At 41.5% G+C, this 15,223-nt stretch overlaps 1 protein-coding gene across 2 annotated transcripts; it reads right to left on the reverse strand.

The window, feature by feature from the left end:
- Positions 1-686: 686 nt before the first annotated feature.
- Positions 687-13,765, reverse strand: PGBD1 (piggyBac transposable element derived 1). Of its 2 annotated transcripts, XM_069493221.1 has the most exons (6): positions 13,309-13,765; positions 11,820-11,976; positions 8,217-8,305; positions 3,968-4,097; positions 3,192-3,288; positions 687-2,505 (listed from the first exon to the last, which is right to left on the reverse strand). In XM_069493221.1, exons 1-6 carry the CDS (start codon positions 13,702-13,704, stop codon positions 951-953), a joined length of 2,424 nt encoding a protein of 807 aa, XP_069349322.1. In that variant the 5' UTR covers positions 13,705-13,765; the 3' UTR covers positions 687-950. The 2 variants fall into 2 exon arrangements, with proteins under 2 accessions (XP_069349322.1, XP_069349323.1); XM_069493222.1 differs by lacking the exon at positions 11,820-11,976.
- Between the last annotated feature and the right edge of the window lie 1,458 nt (positions 13,766-15,223).

Consider the following 15,223-nt stretch of genomic DNA (forward strand, 5'->3'; position numbering starts at 1 on the left):
ACCCAGTTGATACATACGAAATATGTACTCGTGGAATGAATGAATGAAGATATGTGGGCAGAATTAACATTATCATTCCTTCAGGAGACAAAGAATTTATTCTCATGTTTGGCTTCTTGTTTGTTCTATCATTCTATCATAGCCTGTGTTTGCTTTTGTGTTTGTTTTGTATAGATTGAGTCACCTATGTTTAGTTTAACCAGCATAGACACGAGAGAATTAACTATGGCCCTCACCATGAATGAGTGTGGATGTGACCTTTTGAGAATGACTGAGCAGTGCTTAAGGCACCTTCACATTAGACCATAAATGTGGCCGGGCGTAGTGGCTCACACCTGTAATTGTAGCACTCTGGGAGGCCGAGGCAGGAGGGTTGCTTGAGCTCAGGAGTTTGAGAACAGCCTGAGCGAGGGCGTGACCCCCTCTGTACTAAATATAGAAAAATTAGCCAGATGTGGTGGCACGCCCTTGTAGTCCCAGCTACTCGGGAGGCTGAGGCAGGAGGATCCCTTGAACCCAGGAGTATGAGGTTGCAGTGAGCTATCATGACACCACTGCACTCTATCCTAGACAACAAAGCAAGACCCTGTCTCAAAAAAAAAAAAAAAAAAAAGGCATTCTCCAGAGAAATTTTTTTTTTTTTTAAAAAAAGAGGCTGGATTTCATTCTTTAAATGCATAAAATAGTCAATGCAACAAATAAATGCTTCCCCACATGTCTGACACAAAATTAGACATAAAGAAAGGGTACCACTGGAGTTCAACATTTTCACAGATAATTTTTAACATTATTTGTTACAAGTCTTTGAAACTCTATATAAACATCTGATTTTTAACATATTAATTATTTAATTTCACTACATCAGATTTGCTTTGGAAGTGTACAATCTAATGTGTACTTATCATTTTGCTATGTCTTGTTAATGTCTGCATTGTGCCCATTTATGTGCCTTAATCTGACAGATTAGCATTGTGTTCCAAGTAGAAATACGCAACACATCTCCGAAAATCCAAGACGTCTAGAGAGGCACCTGGGTTACAGGCTCTGTGTAGTTGCCATGCATTGTTCATGGCTACATCAATCATGTAGCTCACCAAAATTGAGTACCATTTCTTGCTTCTTATCCTCACCCTATATTTGGAAATAATTTGATCCATTTTAGCTACACCTTCCTTGCCTTCATTGTACACTTTCACTATGGATGGTTGACTTATCTGAGGGATCTCTTCATCATCAGCAAAACAATTTATCTCACTAACTGGTTCTATACCTACAGCATTGGAGCACAGACTGATAATGCCATCACCATACCAACGACACAAAATTATCTCATCATTTTCTTCCACTCGGAAATCAAAATACCCCCTCTTCATTTTTTTCATATGTTCTGCATTCATAAGGGGGCATTTTTCAGTCCTGTTCTCACGAATCATTCCTGTTGCCCTCACTCCCTTCTTCTTCAAGGCTGACACTAATTTAACACTTGTAAAGAAGCTATCAAAACACAGGTGATAGGGATATTGACCTCTCTCTAAAAGAACGTCGGCAAAGTTCATCACTAGATTTCCACCTAACCCAAGGCCAAGATCTTCATATGCCTTCATACTTGATTCTTCTTGATAGGGTTCAAACCAAACCAGATAACCCTGTGTGGTTGTACCACACCAAATTTTATAGCCAATTCTAATAGGCTTTCCATTCAGGAATTGGTCACTATCAAAGCATTCACACATTGACTTATCAAAGCAATAGTATTCTTCTAGGGGAGCATACAAGAGGAAATTTTTATTCATTTGTTTTATGAGAGGCCTCAGTTTTGTAAACTTATCTTTTTGATCTAGGTGGCCATTATCTGCAAAGTGCAGGTATGAGAAAATCAATTCAAATCTGTCCCTTCTAATAGCATCTCTAACCAAGTTCTGGTCAGCATCAGGGATTTCCCAATACATTCCCCTTCTGGGACGCCTCACAAATCCACTCAAAAGCAGAACACCAAACACACACCTCATTTCCTGAACTGTAACTTCCAAGCTGACATTTTTCTGAGAAGCATAATTATTGGTTTCACTGACAATTAAGTTGAATGTTTCATCATCAAAAAATAATTCAAAGAGCTCTACTGGATTCAACTTTTCATTCTTGAGATTCAAAAGTCCAGAATCCAGGACTGACCAGCTTGGAAAGTTGGGTTTAATGTCTCTTTTGGTCCAATTCTTTTCTGGGACACTTGACACCTTTAGCTTCTTTTGAGCAGGCTGGGTCTCAGGCTCATTATCTTCCTCCACATCTGAGTCACCAGAAAATGCGAGGCCTTGGAGTAGTTCACTCACTCGCGCTTTGTCTTTTTTTCTCCCTTTTCGGGTAATATCTCCTGCAGCATATTCCAAGGAGGAAATGTGCATCCGGGCCCATAAGTCCCCCGGGTGACGGTCCTTCAGAGTGTTCAAATGTGCAACTGTCCTTTCAGTAGGGACAGGAATATAAGGGATCTGGGGTGCATGATCTCTGGGAAATAAAAAAAGAACATACGTTATAAAAATCCTCAGTCTTTCCCAGCTACTTGGGGGGCTCCGGCCAGAGGATTCTGAGCCCAGGAGTTTGAATCCAGCCTGGACAACATAGAAAGAAGAAAAAAAAAACCCTCAGTGTTATTTTTTAATACATGAGAAATCCACTAAAGCCTAAATCTTTTGGCAGGAGAGGATTACTTACTTCTCACTCCTCATGCTTCCATGGGGAGGACTTTGGCTAGACTTAACATTTCTGGCCTCTCTCCACCTCTCACTCATTTCTTATGACGTAGGATGATATTTCTTTCTTAACTGTCATAGCAGCTTCACCTGCAGGGTTTACTCTCATCTAAATTCTCTGCCTTCTGGCTTCTTTATCTGCAGCTCCAAAAATATGTAAAAGGGGCCCAGGGAAGAGTGATTAAGCAGGATACCCTGGGTCAGGATAGGATTCTTAGAGGAAACTGTGCCAAATGAAGGTTTTGTATAATTATCGTATATTGACAATATCCAATAGGTCACGTTCTTGGCATCAGGCCTCCTATGATCACAGAAGTGACAGGGCACTCATTCTCTATTATTCCAGGGAAGCAGGCTCTTGACCAGCTGGTTTCTCTAGTTCCATTCTGATTTCTTTTTACGTCTCCAGGATTTGGTCCACTCAGGACCATGGACACTCACCTGTTGGGTATTTCTGAGGCCTCCCAACCTTGTTTCATTTCTTCATAAGTTTCTTGCTTTGCATTAAACAATCCGTCTTTAGTTACAATTTCTTCAGCTAAAATAATACATTAATGATTTGAATGTCATATCTATAAATTTTGAAAAAACAACCTCCAGGGTAGGGAATAGATGTTCCAAATTAAACCAAACAACAAATCAACAGGTGTCTCAGGGGTCTACAGTTTCATCGTTCCTACAAACTATGGCACAATATGGGAAGATGATAAGAAAGGTCAATTAGGGCACAAGAGCCTAGCTGGGGAGAGGGTCCAACAGGGCAGAGCACATTTAAAGAAAATTAAACATGAACAATAGTGTTCTCAGAGAGTAAAGAGAACTTCCTCTGAAGTAAAGAAGAAGGGAACAGGTAGAGGTGTTCATTCATGGCGCTTCCAAGTACGAAGGGATATCTGAAATGACAAGTCATATGGAAGCCTCGCTAGAGAAGAAAAAGAGATGCGAAGGAAGAGGTGCTGAGGGAATCAGGGAATATGGAGGGATGAGCGGAGAAAATAACAAGAATCATTAAGCTGGGTGAGTAGCAACAGAAGAAGAAAATGTGATTGGAAGGATGCAAAATGGTAAGAGCTGAGAGAAGTCAGCAGGCAGAGGCCAGAAGAAAGGAAAGGGAGGGGAAGGGTCTATAGGAAATGTGGTCTCCCAATGGCCAATTCAGGGTCAGGGGTGGGAACAGGAGAGCACAGGGAGGGGACCAGCCAGAGGACTATCCTTACTCATAAGACTGAGGCTCGCAACCTTCTCCTGAGCTGAGTTCCCACAGAGGTTCCTCTGAGCCAGACTCAGATGTGGCCACTCCTGTGGGTCAGGGGCCTGGGCTGTTTCTTCCTCAGTCTTCACTGATGTCTAAAGAAACAAAAAAATGGCCTCTTAGTTTTCACTGTGGTAAGGATGGGGGGTCCGGGTGTAAAGGGTGCTGAATACCACACTGTAGACCAGTGGGACCAACCTCTCAGGGCATTCTATAAATTTGTGGGGACATTTTTGGTTATAACAATAAGGCCCACCACCTTGTGCCAATGCCATTCATAAAGTGAGGCCAGAGATGTTAGACATCCTGCAATGTGTGGGATGGTCCCACACTACAAAGAACTGTCCCACATCCTGTAGGACTTTCAAGTGTCCTGCTGAACCAAACCTACAATCAATATACACTTAAGTATAGGAGAGTTTTCATAGGGTGATACTAAAAACACTGGTAACTCAAGACCATTACAAAGAAGGAAGTTTACATAGAATAAAGACACTGTCACAATAGTTGATTTACACCGTGTCTTATAGCATTTTCTACTAGGTATTTGGTTGAAAAGCATTTACAACAGCTACTACAAATACAATTAAACCAATTACAAATAACTAATGGAAGAATCTTGAGACTCCTTTTAAACAGATTTGGAACCTAATGTAAATGCAGAGATCTCACCGAATTTCATTAATGATCTCACTGAATTTCATTAGTAAAGATTATTTAAAAATATTTCAAACCTAGCAATGATAAGATTTCTAGGTTGGAAAAATCACACCCTGAAATTAATTTTGGGGGTTGTCTGTGGTTTTCCATCTTTGTATAACACTATCTCCAAAGGCCTACCAAATAGCTTTTCTTTTTTTTTTTTTTTTTTTTTTTGAGACAGAGTCTCACTCTGTTGCCCCGGCTAGAGTGCCGTGGCATCAGCCTCGCTCACAGCAACCTCAAACTCCTGGGCTCAAGCAATCCTACTGCCTCAGCCTCCCGAGTAGCTGGGACTACAGGTATGGGCCACATGCCTGGCTAATTTTTTCTATATATTTTTAGTTGTCCAGATAATTTCTTTCTATTTTTTTTTAGTAGAGACCGGTCTCGCTCTTGCTCAGGCTGGTCTCGAACTCCTGAGCTCAAACAATCCGCCCGTCTCGGCCTCCCAAGTGCTAGGATTACAGGTGTGAGCCACTGCGCCCGGCTGGCTTTTTATTAACCTCTTGATATTCTGTTTCATTTCCCAATCTACGCTCTCTTTCCCATTGCCTGAAAAAGGATATAGTGCTCAGTCTTTTAACAGACTGACTGTCTGTTTTGACAAGGAGGGGAGCTTCAAGACAGAAGATATGTTTTCTCTTTACCGTATCACTACCCCATCCCAAACTTCAAACAGAGAATTATTTTGATATTAATACTAAAAAGCCAACCTCATTTAAATATAGGCATACCTTGGAGATAGTGTGGGTTCAGTTCCAGACCTCTGCAATAGAGTATCACAATTAAGAGAGTCACACAATTTTTTTGGTTTCCCAGTGCACATAAAAGTTATATTTACACTATACTGTAGTCTGTTAAGTGTGCAATAGCATTATGTCTAAAAAAACCTAATGTACATACCTTAATTAAAAGATATTTTATTGCTAAAAAATGCTAACAACCATCAGAGCCTTCAGTGAGTTGTAATTTTTGTGCTAGTGGAGAGCCTGGCCTTGATGTTGATGGCTGATGACTGATCAGGGTGGTGCTTGCTGAAGGCTGGGGTGGTTGTGGCAATTTCTTAAAAGACAACAGCGAAGTTTGCTGCATTGATAGATTCTTCCTGTCATGAAAGATTACTCTGCAGCATATGATGCTGTTTGATAGCATTTTATTCACAGTAGAACTTTCAAAACTGGACTCAAACCTCTCAAACCCTGCTGCCACTTTATCAACTAAGTTTATGTAATATTCTAAATCCTTTGTTGTCATTTCAACAATGTTCACAGCAACTTCACCAAAAGTAAATTCCATCTCAAGAAACCACTTTCTTTTCAGTCAAGTCTGATCTGCTGGAAAGTAGGGAGAAAAAAGAAGAGGAAGGAGAAGAAACCACTTTCTTTGCTCATCCATGAAAAGCAACTCTTCATCCATTAAAGTTTTATCATGAAATTGAAGAAATTCAGTTACATCTTCAGGCTCCACTTCTAAGTCTAGTTCTCTTGCTATTTCTACCACATCTGCAGTCACTTCCTCCAGGGAAGTCTTGAACCCTTCAAAGTCATCCATGAGAGTTGAAATCAACTTCTTCAAAACTCCTGTTAATGTTGATATTTTGGCCTTTTCTCAAGAATCATGAATATTCTTAATGGCATCTAGAATGGTGAATCCTTTCCAGAAGGTTTTCAGTTGACTTTGCCCAGATCCATCAAAGGAATCACTATGGCAACTATAGCCTTATTAAATGTATTTTTGAGTAATAAGACTTGAAAGTTAAAATTACTTCTTGATCCACAGGCTACAGAATGGACGTTGCATTAGCAAGCAAGAAAACAACATTAATCTCTTTATACAACTTCATCAGAGCTCTTGTATGACCAGGTACATTGTCAGTGAGCAGTAATATTGGGAAAGGAATCTTTTTTTCTCAGCAGTAGGTCTCAACAGTGGGCTGAAAATATTCAGTAAATTATGCTGTTAAACAAATATGCTGTCATCCGGGCTTTGTTGTTCCATTTATAGAGCATGGGCAGAGTAGATTTAGCATAATTCTTAGGGCTCTAGGATTTTCAAAATGATAAATGAGCACTGGCTGTATAGGGAGGCCCAAGGAGAGGGAGAGAGATGGGGGAACAGCTGGTCAATGGATCAGTTAGAACACACACACACACACACACACACCATTTGTTAATTAATTTTGTTGTCTTATATGGATGTGGTTCATGTGCCCAAAACAATTACAATAATAACATCAAAGATCACCACTGTTCACAGATAACTGTAACAGATATAATGATAATAATAATAACGTTTAAAATATTGCAAGAATTACCAAAATGTGACACAGACATGAAGTGAGCACATACTGTTGGAAGAATGATGCCCATAGAATTGCTTGATGCAGGGTTGCCATAAACCTTCAATTTGTAAAAACTGTAGTACCTGCTAATGCAATAAAGCACAGTGCAATGAAAGGACACATGCCTGTAATGTCACGCCTCCTTATTTTCTCCCCCTCTTCAATCTGTAACTTGTCTTGAAATCTATATTGGTGTCCTAGGGCTCTCATAACAAAGTACCACAAACTAGATGGTTTAAAACAACAGAATTTTATTCTCACTCTTCTGGAGGTTAGAAGTTCAAAAATCAAGGTATGAACAGGGCCATGCTCTGTTTGAAAGCTGTAGGGGAGTAGCTTCCTTGCCTCTCTGCAAGCTTCTGGTGGTTGTCGACAAGTCGTAGTAGTGTTCCTTGGCTTGTAGATGTATCACACGAATCTCTGCCTCCGTTGTCATGTGGCATTCTCCCTGTGTGTCTCTCTGTCTTCACGTGGGCTTCTTATAAGGATACCAGTCATTGGATTTAGGGCTCACCCTAATCCATTATGACCTCATCTTAACTTGATTACATCTACAAAGAGCCATGCTCTTTGGATGTGTTTTGTCCCCATGAAAACTCAAGCTGAAATTCACTTGCCAATGTAATTGTGTTGAGAGGTGGTGAGTCATTAGGGATATGCCTTCATGGAAGGATTACTGCAGTCTCATGGGAGTGAGTGAGTTCACAAGATGTGAAGTTTTACCTTGGATATACAGAATTTTTCCATTATCGTCACCAAACACTGATTGGATATGTGGCGAACACTGAGAACATAAAGGAGTGTGAGAAAAGGCCTCAGGCTGGGGAGAGAAACCAGAGACTCCAAAAGACAAAACTTCAGTCACTCAGCATCAGTTGAGTGGAGGCACTTTCTGAAACCAGGGGCCTAACTCCACCTCTCACTCCCATGCCTTGAGATTTGGATGTGCTTCTTAAACATGGTAAGAAATGAAGCAGTGGCATGTAATCAGTATCAGCTCCTTGGCTGATGTACACATGGTGTTTGATAATCTGTGACAACGTGAAGGCAGAGAGATTGAAAGCCTCTCAGGGTGACAAGTATCAGCCAAGAAAAGGGCAAACAACAGGTGGCCAGAAAGAAGAAGGGCCACCACTACTGAAGTTCCTACAAGCCTGGGCACCCTCCTCACCTGGGACCTGGCTGGGTTAAACTCAGGCACTGCTGCCTTGTCTCTGGGGCTTTCTTCCTGGAGACGGGCTAGTCCCTGGGGAACAGGCCCTGTAGAGAGAGGAAACAAGAGTCCTAAGTGAGACATGATGGCCTTTAAGAGTTCCATTTCTTGGGAATCCAGCCTCCTCCGCCAAATTTCTTATGTTAAGCATCCATAAGCTAAGATGTAGATCTTGCTCTCTGAGATAGAGCATCTTCCTCTCTGTTTTTATTCTGTCAGGAATTCTAACCTGACAGACCTTGGGGTCTCCCACTCACAAAATTGACTGGGGTTTATGAACTCATAAGGTGATTTACAGTGATGTACTTTTGCACACATAAAGAAAAGTTAAAAATCACAGATGAAAATAAAGAGAGGGGAGAAGGAAGCTGATAATAAAGGAAAGATCAAGCAGAGAACGGAGAGATGAAAGAAAAGACAGAAAGAGGAGAGAAACAAGGCAAAGGGGAAACAGGAAAGCAGAAAAGAGGAAGATGAAGAGAGAGAAAAGGAAATAATGATGCAAAAATAAAGAGAAGAGATGTTAGCCATGAGCTAGAAGAGCCTGTGAGAATCTGCCATGTTAGGAGATGCTGATCCTAAAGGAACCTACAATAATCAAAACAGTGACGATGACTGCACAGTGCCAGCCACTGTGTTGTTATTTAAAAAGATGATTTCCAATCCTCACAATAATCATAAAAGTCCAAATTATTGTCTTCATTTATCTTAGGTAGATTCAGAGGGATCAAAGCTGAGTGCAAAGTACACAGAAGTCAAACAGATAATTGTTGACTGACTAATTGAATGACCTAGTAAATAACTTGCCCAGGTCACACAGTTGGCAGGTGGCAGAGCATTCATTCAAACCTCTAGAAGTCCTTCTTTGCTGTAACTTTTCTTTCTGGACTTGCTTCCTCCTGTCCTGCAGCTTGGGGAGGTAATGCTTCTCTCAGTCGCAGAGTACCAGGAACAGGGGGATGATGTGTGCTGCAAAGTGGCTCATCCAGGCCCCCAGTTCATACCACCCTTGGAATATCATGCTGTCTATTTTCTACCATGAAGAACAATACCGAGATCTGGACTGCTGTAGCCACCACACAACAAAGGCAGGAGCATTCCCACAGCCCTGAGAGGGGCACACAAGGCTCAGCTCCAGCCTGCTTAGTTTAGAAAGTGGAGAATTCTAGTTCTAACATAAGCTAAGGGCTGAGGCCCAAGGCTACTGGCCTCCAGCAACGCATTGGCCTGCTCCTGAGATATGCAGAATGAAGGCAAAGATCACAATCATTCAGATGCCAAAATACCATATCACAATGTGAAACATTTTTCCTCCTAAAATTGCTCTAATGCCTAAGCATCTAAAATTCAAGACAAAAAACAGTGCTCCTTGGATAATGGGAGGAGGCAATTTCATAAACCACCTTAACCTAAGGAGAAGCACCTTAAATACTACAAAATCAGAGCTAGACTCATAAGACTGTAACACACTGTGGTCAGGCATGTTTCATTTGTTAATTTTTGTATTTAAGGTTCACCTCTGAACACTGAGTATAAGGAGAACATCTGTATCTTTAGAAATTCAAAAAGTGTCAGAGTAGCCAGAGTTCTCTCTTAAAAGTGTCCAATCATGGTTAGGGGTGAGGATGGGACTTCCTGAAAGAGATAGCTTTGAAATACCTAAATATGAGGAAGCAGTTGCCTGACAATGAGGTCACAGGGTAGACAGGTAGAGAGGATGGGCAGGAGAATTAAAGGCCAGAAAACAGTCATCCAAGATACCTGAAGGAAGTGAGAAGAGCTAAACTCCGCAGAAACCAAAACAATCATCAGCATCAAACCTTAATTGAACATTGACTATATGCACAACAGTGTACTTGATGCAAAGAAGAGAGGTACAAGCTATGTTTTTTGCTCTCGATGTGCTTATAGATTAACTAGAGAAATAGAATGCAGATATAAACTGGATTTGATATCAAAAGAACTGGGTCACAGTTACAGCTGTATGACAAGCCTCTCTAAATCTCTAATTCCTTATCTGTACAATAAGAACATAGTCTACTTTACAGGGTTAATGAAGATTAAATGAGCTAATGAACACAAAAGCCCTCTATAAAGTGGAAGACCCCATATAAGGCAAGGTATTATTATCTTTCAAGATAAGCAACAATACAAGGAGCACAAAATTACCAAATGAAGAGCTCATGTGGTAATTCTAACCCAAAATATAACATAGAACATAGCATCACTTTTCTTTGCTCTAGACTTAGTGGATCACTATGGAATCTTTTTATTGCTGTTGTTTCATTTCTAAAGGTAATATAGCTTGCTGGAAAAAACAGCCTTTCCCAAATTCACTTTTACTATGCCAAACCAAACAGCTTAGAAAGCACAATAGTAAAATAAAGCAGATCTGCTGATAGAAAAAAGGCTAAATTGAGAAGGGAGAAGGTGGCAACAGAAAATGGAAGGAGGTAAAGATATGCAGTGAGGGCCAGTTGTGGTGGCTCACGCCTGTAATCCTAGCACTCTGGGAGGCCGAGGCAGGAGGATCGTTTGAGCTCAGGAGTTCGAGAGCAGCCTGAGCAAGAGCGGGACCCCGTCTCTACTAAAAAAATAAAAAGAAATGATCTGGACAACTAAAAATATATAGAAAAAAATTAGCTGGGCATGGTGGCACATGCCTGTAGTCCCAGCTACTCAGGAGGCTGAGGAAGTAGAATCGCTTGAGCCCAGGAGTTTGAGATTGCTGTGAGCTAGGCTGATGCCACTGCACTCTAGCCTGGGCGACAGTGAGACTTTGTCTCAAAAAAAAAAAAAAAAAAAAGAAAAAAAAAGAAGACCTTAGAATTCTAACATTTTACAATTCCATAAGTTTTAAAAGGTTTGCTTAGATATAGGGTTAGACAAAAAAACAAAACTTGATGTTGATCAAAAGGTACAAACTTGCAGTTATAAGATGAATAAGTTCTGGAGACCTAAGGTACAGCATGGTGACTATAGTTAGTAATAATGTCTTTTTTTTGAGACAGAGTCTCACTTTGTTCCCCGGGCTAGAGTGCCGTGGCATCAGCCTAGCTCACAGCAACCTCAAACTCCTGGGCTCAAGCGATCCTTCTGCCTCAGCCACCCGAGTAGCTGGTACTACAGGCATGCACCACCATGACCAGCTAATTTTTTCTATATATATTTTTAGTTGTCCAGATAATTTCTTTCTATTTTTAGTAGAGACGGGGGGGTCTCGCTCTTGCTCAGGCTGGTCTCGAACTCCTGAGCTCAAATGATCCACCCGCCTCGGCCTCCCAGAGTGCTAGGATTACACGAGTGAGCCACCTCGCCGGGCCAGTAATAATGTCCTGTACACTTGAAATTTGCTAAGAGAGTAGATCTTAGGTATTCTTACTATACACACACAAAAAAGTAACTGTGAGGAGATTGATATGTTAATTAGCTTGTGGTAATCCTTTTACAATGTATGCAAAAACTTGAGGACACAGATAAACAAGCTTCTACTGAGAAGATCAAGCTCCTGTCAACAGCCAGCTCCCAGTGTTCTCACTAAACTCACCCTCTGGCACTCACCACTCACTTCTTGGGGGTTCTCTTGGTGAAGTTGTGGAGGTTCACACTTCAAGGTACTTTCACCAGGCAGGAGCTGGAGGTTCTGACATTCCAAAGAGACTCCATGATAATCTGTCACCTCTAGGTGCATGTTCTGTCCCTGAATGTAGACAGAGGCCTGGAGACAAAAGATCTACCTTGAAAAGGCATCCTGGTGGGAACTGGCAGTTAGGGATTTCCCCAAGGGAACACAGGACAAGCCCCATTTAATCCTTTAAGGCAGCAGCAAGTAAGGCAGAAACATTCATTCATTCAGCAAATATGGACTGCACGCCTACTAAGAGCCTGGCCCTGTTCTACGTGCTGGAGGTACAGCAGCAAATAAGGCAGACAAGACAGGCAAAGGATTCCTGCCCAGAACAACAAAAACAAAACACAGATGGATGTTGAAACTAGTTGGTGAAAGTTTAATAAGGAATAGGATATATACACTGTCTTGAAATGTCTCCCATAGATTACTCAGTAATTATAAAGGGGAAAATGGCCACCTTCTACTGAAGAAATCTGACAGATACCACAGTAACCTCCTCAGTGATAGGACAAACCATCACCGTGAGCCTCCTGAAGCGATGCACTGAGGAGAACACACCATCACCTTTGTGGTGCTCTAGCCAAAATGTGCAACCTGGATCTAATTGTGAGAAAATACAAGACAAACCCAAATTGAGGGGCATTCTCCAAAAAGACTGGCCTATACTCTTCAAAAATATCAATCTCACGATAAAGAAAGACTGAGCACTTATTCCAAATTCATGGAGACTAAAGAGACACAGCAACTAAATGCAATGTGTGATGCTGGCTTGTATTCTGGATTGGAGAGAAATTGCCATAAGAAACACTATTGGGATAACATGGCAAAATCTGAATAAAAACTAGTGCTATACGATAGTACCATAACAATTTCAATTTCCCTAAACTTGATTGCCATATTCAGGTTATACAAGAGAATGTTCTTGATCTTTAGAAATACAGGTAAAGAGATATAATGTCTGCAAATAATTCTCAAATGGTTTGAGAAAAAAAAAAAACCTGTGTGTGTATGTCTGTATACACATATATATGCATACAAAGCAACAGAGAATATGCACTCGTTTGCACAAGAGTGTACACGGTGTAGGGGGCAGGCATATCATGAAACAAATGTTAACAACTGCTGAATCTGAGTGAAGAGTACACAACTAGTTCTTTATTTTATTTTATTATTTTTTTAGATCTCAGAAAAAGGTCTCACTCTGTCACCCAGCTTGAGTGCAGTAGCACAATCATAGCTCACTGCAGCCTCGAACTCCTGGGCTCAAGTGATCCTCCCACCTCAGCCTCCTGAGAAACTAGGACTGTATCTCCCAATTCTTCTATCAGTTATAAATTATTTCAAAATAAAAAGTTAAAAATTAACAGATACATGTCCCCCATTTCTTCTCCCACACCACCACATACATTCTCTTCCTACCTGCTGTCCTGTGTCTCCACGTCCTGTCTCTATATTCTCCAGCACTGTCACTACTTCCTCCCCACTCTCCAGAGGATACATCTGCACACATGCCTGGAGCTCCTTGGGCAGGATGGTCAGGAACTGCTCGAGCACCAGTATCTCCAGGATCTGCTCCTTGGTGTGCATCTCTGGCCTTAGCCATTGATGGCAAAATTCTCGGAGTTGGGCCAGAGCTTCCTGGGGCCCAGAAGCCTCCTGGTAGCAGAATTGCCGAAAGCGCAAGCGGCAAAGCTCCTGAGTGTGGGAACCGCCCTCCTGTGCGTTGCACAACTGCTCCCAGGTGGGATCTTCCTCCTTCACTTTTACAGAGCCATCTTCATTTTCAAGAGCAGGGCCTGGCAAAGCTTCATACATGTTGAGCTTAGAGGCTAGAAAAAAGTTCACTTAGCTGGGGCCTATGTTCAGAAATGTACATCTGAGGTATAAGAATTGATCAGTAATATGCAAATTATAAGAGACTCAAAACTCTATGTAATGTACTTATATTTTTGTCCCCCCCCCCCCCCCCCCCCCGCCTAGGTAAAGCTCAAAAGCTGAACCTGCTTACCTCTATTATCAGTGAAATTAAAACATGCCGTGAACACTAAAGGGGTTGAGCCCAGAGGTTAGGGATGTGTAGGATATGAAGGATGAAGTGTTAACTTAGAATGCTTGAGCAGCTTACATGTTAGCTAGGGAGCTAAATGGCTGCCTTCATGGACAAATAATACAGTCTCAAAGGTCATCTGTCTGTGCATCTCTCATTGAATATTCCACTTTAAATGTAGGTGTGATAGACCGTTTCCAAAGTCTCCTATCCTCAAATATCTTTTGTAATGAGATTTGGCCACCATTCTTGTCAAGAGATGGAGTTTATTTTTCCTTCCCTGGAATCATGCTGGCCTATGACTTGCTTTGACCAATCGAATATGGCAGAATTACATTGTAAGAGGAAGTGCCCCTGTAGCTCTTGGCACACTGTCATGAGACTGCCATGCTGTGAGGAAGCCCATGCTAGCCATGCAGAAAGGTCCTGTGGATAAAAATCAAGACACCCAAGCTTAAGCCCAGCTGGGACTAGTGCTCAGATGATTCATCAGCTGAATACAGCTTTATGAGTAACTCTGGGTGAGATCAGCAATAGAACTGCCCAGTCACTCACAGAATCCTGAGAAATAAGCAGCTGAGGTTATTTTCAGCCACTACATTTAGAGTTTTAATTTATTTTTGATGTGACAATAGATAACTGTAACAGTATAAATGCATCAAGTTCTTTTTTCCTCTCCCTTCACTTACTTTCTCCTTTTGTGATCTCATTAGTCACATTTTCAATATATCTGTGTTCCAAGAAGACTCAAATTGCTGTCTGGCTCCAACTTGCCTTTCACATTCCAAACCCACATCTTGAAGTGCCAGCAGCTGTGGACCTCTCCTGCACTATAATTTCAACACAGCCCAAACTAAAATCAGAGTCTCTCAAAACTGTATTTCTCCATTTCTACTGGTATCATCATCATTCCCTTCAGTCTTTTTTTTTTTTTTTTTTTTTTTGAGACAGATTCTCACTCTGTTGCCCCGGCTAGAGTGAGTGCCGTGGCGTCAGCCTAGCTCACAGCAACCTCAAACTCCTGGGCTCAAGCAATCCTACTGCCTCAGCCTCCCTAGTAGCTGGGACTACAGGCATGTGCCACCATGCCCGGCTAATTTTTTCTATATATATTTTTAGCTATCCATATAATTTCTTTCTATTTTTAGTAAAGACGGGGGTCTCGCTCAGGCTGGTCTCGAACTCCTGAGCTCAAACGATCCTCCCACCTCGGCCTCCCAGAGTGCTAGGATTACAGGCATGAGCCACCGCGCCCGGCCTGCATTCAGTCTTAAAACCAGCCTTTAT

This window comes from Eulemur rufifrons, chromosome 18, assembly GCF_041146395.1.
Source record: "Eulemur rufifrons isolate Redbay chromosome 18, OSU_ERuf_1, whole genome shotgun sequence".
Taxonomy (NCBI): domain Eukaryota; kingdom Metazoa; phylum Chordata; class Mammalia; order Primates; family Lemuridae; genus Eulemur; species Eulemur rufifrons.

What these genes read in the sequence shown, in the direction of transcription:
- PGBD1 (XM_069493221.1), bottom strand. Translation starts at nt 13,704, where the DNA reads ATGTATGAAGCTTTGCCAGGCCCTGCTCTTGAAAATGAAGATGGCTCT. An exon ending in TGCGAGCCTCAGTCTTATGA is followed by an intron (nt 3,289 to 3,967) that starts GTAAGGATAGTC and finishes GTATTATTTTAG; the next exon opens with CTGAAGAAATTGTAACTAAA. An exon ending in GCCTCAGAAATACCCAACAG is followed by an intron (nt 2,506 to 3,191) that starts GTGAGTGTCCAT and finishes TTTATTTCCCAG; the next exon opens with AGATCATGCACCCCAGATCC.